The sequence below is a fragment of the Pleurodeles waltl genome, chromosome 6 (genome assembly GCF_031143425.1).
Source record: "Pleurodeles waltl isolate 20211129_DDA chromosome 6, aPleWal1.hap1.20221129, whole genome shotgun sequence".
Classification (NCBI taxonomy): Eukaryota; Metazoa; Chordata; class Amphibia; order Caudata; family Salamandridae; genus Pleurodeles; species Pleurodeles waltl.
In genome coordinates this window covers 1,688,061,971-1,688,066,710 of record NC_090445.1, presented here as the reverse complement: position 1 = coordinate 1,688,066,710, position 4,740 = coordinate 1,688,061,971, and the positions used below count along the sequence as shown (strand labels likewise).

The 4,740-nt window shown below is 51.5% G+C and overlaps 1 protein-coding gene across 1 annotated transcript; it reads left to right on the top strand.

The window, feature by feature from the left end:
- The first annotated feature begins 2,874 nt into the window (after positions 1–2,874).
- LOC138301811 (uncharacterized) lies at positions 2,875–3,723 on the top strand. The gene has a single exon (XM_069242312.1). The coding sequence runs from the start codon at positions 2,875–2,877 to the stop codon at positions 3,721–3,723; it is 849 nt and encodes a 282-aa protein (XP_069098413.1).
- The last annotated feature ends 1,017 nt before the right edge of the window (positions 3,724–4,740 follow it).

Genomic DNA, 4,740 nt, shown 5'->3' with positions numbered 1-4,740 from the left:
CTTGAGAGACTGTGGCCTTGCACTCCCCAGGACCAAGCAGTGCGCAAACCACCCACTTGAGAGACTGTGGCCTTGCACTCCCTAAGACCAAGCAGTGGGCACACCACCCACTTGAGAGACTGTGGCCTTGCACTCCCCAGGACCAAGCAGTGGGCATACCACCCACTTGAGAGACTGTGGCTTTGCACTCCCCAGGACCAAGCAGTGGGCAAACCACTCCCCACTCCCCACTCCCCAGGACATCGCACAGTGCATGTGGTCCCCTCCAGGACGAGTGGCTTTGTACCATCTTCTGGCTGAGGTGCCCCCCAATTCCCCGTCCCCCTGAAGTGCCTGTGTATTTTCGACCTGATGCCCCTGCAGTGTTCTCTCCGTGTTGTTCCAGCAGTGAGGTGGGGCCATGGCCTATGTGTTGTGGCCCTGTGGCCCATGGACATTGAGGACTGGGCAGTGTCTCTCCATTTGTATATATGTATATACATTTTGAATATGAAGCACGTATTTATACTATGTTGTCTTATTACACTCACTTTAATCAATTCCTTTTGTCCTTGCATTATTCCTGAGGGGTATGAGGTGTATGTGTAATGTTAGTGCATCTGGTTGTGTGTATGGAGTTGGGGGTGGGGGTTTTGCCTGTTGCGTGTGTGTGTCACTCTCTTCCCCCCCACCCTTGTGTGCTAGGCGGCAGTACTCACTGTGGTCATCTTCGCCGGCGTTGATGTTGGTAATGCAGGAACAGATATACTAGCATGGCGAAGATGTGCAACTCGGGCTCCATGGCGTAGTGGTTGTTCCCTGATTCTCCAGAGGTGAGTCCTTTGACTTCTGTGTTCTGTTTCCTCTGTGCTTCTGATGTCGTTGGTACCGCCCCGGAAAAGGTGGCAGATAGTTCTGTCTTAATACTGTGGGCGGAACATTGTCTTCCGCCTGGATGTTGGTGGTTACCGCTGTGGTGCTTGTTGCTACCGCCGTGGCAGTCTGTGTGTTAAAGTGGCTGTCTGTGTCAGCGGTTTCCACCGTGGTCATAATTCCATTTTTGTTACCGCCGGCCTGTTTGCGGTATTACCGCCGCTTTATCACCAACCGCTAGGGTTATAATGAGGACCTTTATTGGCTGCGAGGGCAGAAGAGAATACAGTTTAAAACCCTCTGCTTGATTCCTCGATCAATACAAAAAAAAGGCCCCAGCTGATACAAAGTCTGATAGCTCCTTACCTACCTAAATGTACACTATGTTCAGAGCGGCAAAATCTTCTTCTCATCCTGAGGATCAAGAACACAAGAGGAGGTGGAAGGTTTTTTAAATTTATAGCCCCCAAAGTTTGAAAAACCCTCCCCTTGCATATTAGACAAGTGAGATCAGAAACCTGTTCCAGGAAGTTACTGAAAACCTTTCTATTTTAGCAACCAGCAGACATTTTTGAATTCATAGCAAAAGTCTTACCAGCGCTGGGTGGCCCGTTGGGAAGCCATGCGCTATGTAAATACGGGAGAATAGAATAGAATAGTAGTTCCGGTGTCAGGTGGGAATGATCCCAAGTTATCGATTGTTCCTTCCTGTGAAGTGATGGTTGATGCTTCTGTCTGTTCATTATGAGATCATTGTGGGAAGAACCAAGGGGCATATTTAAGAAAAGTGGTCGTGCACACAGTGCAGCACCACTTTTCTTGCATCCCTTAGTGCCCCCCTAATGCCACCATGTGTGCGCCATGAGTAAAATACGGCTGTAGTTAGGGAACTAGCATCCGAATTATTGTGCTTTTCACAATTAGTGCCAAAAATGTTGATGCTAATCCTGCAAAGCAGCCAGAGTCCCATTGTAACCAATGGAGGCCTCCTTTTAACGAAAAGTGCCCCAAAAAATGATGCAAAGAAATCTGTTAGATTCCTTTGTGCCATTTTTTTGGTCACCCTGGGGGAACTACCCCCTTGCATACATTATACCTGGCGCAGGCATAATGTAGCACAAAGTATTACAAAGTGCTCCAATGGACGCATTGCACCACTTTGTAAATATGGTGTGGCATTTTTGGGGATGTAATGCCACATTAGCGTCATAAAAAGGATGCTAATGTGTCGTTAGGATGGGGCTAGGGGCTTTTAAATCAGGCCCCAAGTCTTTACTGCCTTTCTGAATTCCAGTTGTTCTAGGACTTTTCTTCAGTTTCCTCAGCTATATTCCAGACTTTTGTTTCCTGTGTGGAAAGGAAGTTCCACAGATGTCTGTCTTCATGTAAGGAGAGGTGGTCTGGGAAGGGCCAGTCTAGAGAGGAGGGTCCTTCTCTGTGAATCCCTTTGTAGCTCTGCTTGGCTGAACAATTGCCCTGTGGGTATGAGGAAAGTTTTTTAAGCGGATTGTCCGCAGATGGGAAGCCAGTGAAGGGCCCGGTGGGCTGGTGAGACTTGCCCATGAAGTTGAACATTGTCTAGCTGCAGCACGCTGGATTGTGCATTCTGTGGAGCAGAAAGTGTTGGTGTTTGCATACCTTGGCCATGCAGGACTGTGGACATCATAGCCTAGAGCTTCCATGAAAAATATAAATGTGGGGGAAATCTCCAGGGGAATGCAGACTGTGGAAAGCCCTTCCTGTGAAATGGCTCACTTGAGGATTCAGGTTTCTCACGTCTGTGGCTGTCGCTGATGGTACACCGGGATCCTGGAGCAGGGGGGTTGCAGGGTGGTGTTCTTCCAATCTCTGCATGCCAGTATCACTGTTTGGATGTTAAGTTTAAAGCACTTCTGAAGCATCCATTCATCCATGGCTCGGAAGGGGTGGTCTACTCGTGGGGTGGTAAGCTGATTAGGGTTCCCCAGATGTAAAATGGCCCAAGCATCGCCGACGTAGAGACCCCAGCCAGAGCACCCTGCAATGAGACCCCAGCCAGAGTATCCTGGAGTGAGACCCCAGCCAGAGCACCCTGCAATGAGATCCCAGCCAGAGCATCCTCGAGTGAAACCCCAGCCAGAGCACCCTGCAATGAGACCCCAGCCAGAGTATCCTGGAGTGAGACCCCAGCCAGAGCACCCTGCAATGAGATCCCAGCCAGAGTATCCTGGAGTGAGACATCAGCCAGAGCACCCTGCAATGAGACCCCAGCCAGAGTATCCTGGAGTGAGACATCAGCCTGAGCACCCTGCAATGAGACCCCAGCCAGAGCACCCTGCAATAAGATCCCAGCCAGAGTATCCTGGAGTGAGACCCCAGCCAGAGCACCCTGCAATGAGACCCCAGCCAGAGTATCCTGGAGTGAGACCCCAGCCAGACCACCCTGCAATGAGACCCCAGCCAATGCACCTGGCAGTGAGACCCCAGCCAGAGCATCCTCGAGGGAGACCCCAACTAGAGCATCCTGCAATGAGACCCCAGCCAGAGTATCCTGGAGTGAGACCTCAGCCAGAGCACCCTGCAATGAGACCCCACTCAAAGCACCTGGCAATGAGACCCCAGCCAGAGTATCCTCGAGTGAGACCCCAGCCAGAGCATCCTGCAATGAGACCCCAGCCAGAGCATCCTCGAGTGAGACCCCAGCCAGAGCATCCTGCAATGAGACCCCAGCCAGAGCACCCTGCAATGGGACCCGGGCCAGAGCACCCTGCTATGAGACTCCAGCCAGAGTATCCTGGAGTGAGTTCCCAGCCAGAGCATCCTGCAATGAGACCCCATTCAGAGCATCCTGGAGTGATACCCCAGCCAGAGCATCCTTTAATGAGACCCTAGACACAGCACCCTGTAGTGAGACCCCAGGCAGAGTATCCTGTACTGAGACCCTAGCCAGAGCAACCTATAGTGACACCCCAGACAGAGTATCCTATAATGAGACCCTAGCCAGAGCAACCTGGAGTGAGATCCCAGCCAGAGCATCCTGTAATGAGACCCTATACACAGCACCCTGTAGCTAGACGTCAGGCAGAGTATCCTGTAGTGAGACCCTAGCCAGAGCAACCTATAGTGACACCCCAGGCAGAGTATCCTATATTGAGACCCTAGCCATAGCAACCTGGAGTGAGATCCCAGCCAGAGCATTCTGTAATTAGGCCCTAGACACGGCACCCTGTAGTGAGACCCCAGGCAGAGTATCCTGTAGTGAGACCCTAGCCAGAGCAACCTATAGTGACACCCCAGGCAAAGTATCCTATAATGAGACCCCAACCAGAGCAACCTGGAGTGAGATCCCAGCCAGAGCATCCTGTAATGAGGCCCTAGACACAGCTCCATGTAGCGAGACCTCAGGCAGAGTATCCTGTAGTGAGACCCTAGCCAGAGCAACCTATAGTGACACCCCAGGCAGAGTATCCTATAATGAGACCCTAGCCAGAGCAACCTGGAGTGAGATCCCAGCCAGAGCATCCTTTAATGAGACCCTAGACACAGCACCCTGTAGTGAGACCCCAGGCAGAGTATCCTGTAGTGAGACCCTAGCCAGAGCAACCTATAGTGAGACCCCAGGCAGAGTATCCTATAGTGAGACCCTAGCCAGAGCAACTTGGAGTGAGATCCCATCCAGAGCATCCTGTAATGAGACCCTAGACACAGCACCCTGTAGCGAGACCTCAGGCAGAGTATCCTGTAGTGAGACTCTAGCCAGAGCAACCTATAGTGAGACCCCAGGCAGAGTATCCTATAGTGAAACCCTAGCCAGAGCTACCTGGAGTGAGATCCCAGCCAGAGCATCCTGTAATGAGCCCCCTGCAGAAAATCCTCTAGTGAGACCCCAGGCAGTGTATCCTGTGGTGA

Coding starts and splice junctions, on each gene's coding strand:
- LOC138301811 (XM_069242312.1), top strand. CDS start 2,875: ATGAGACCCCAGCCAGAGTATCCTGGAGTGAGACCCCAGCCAGAGCAC.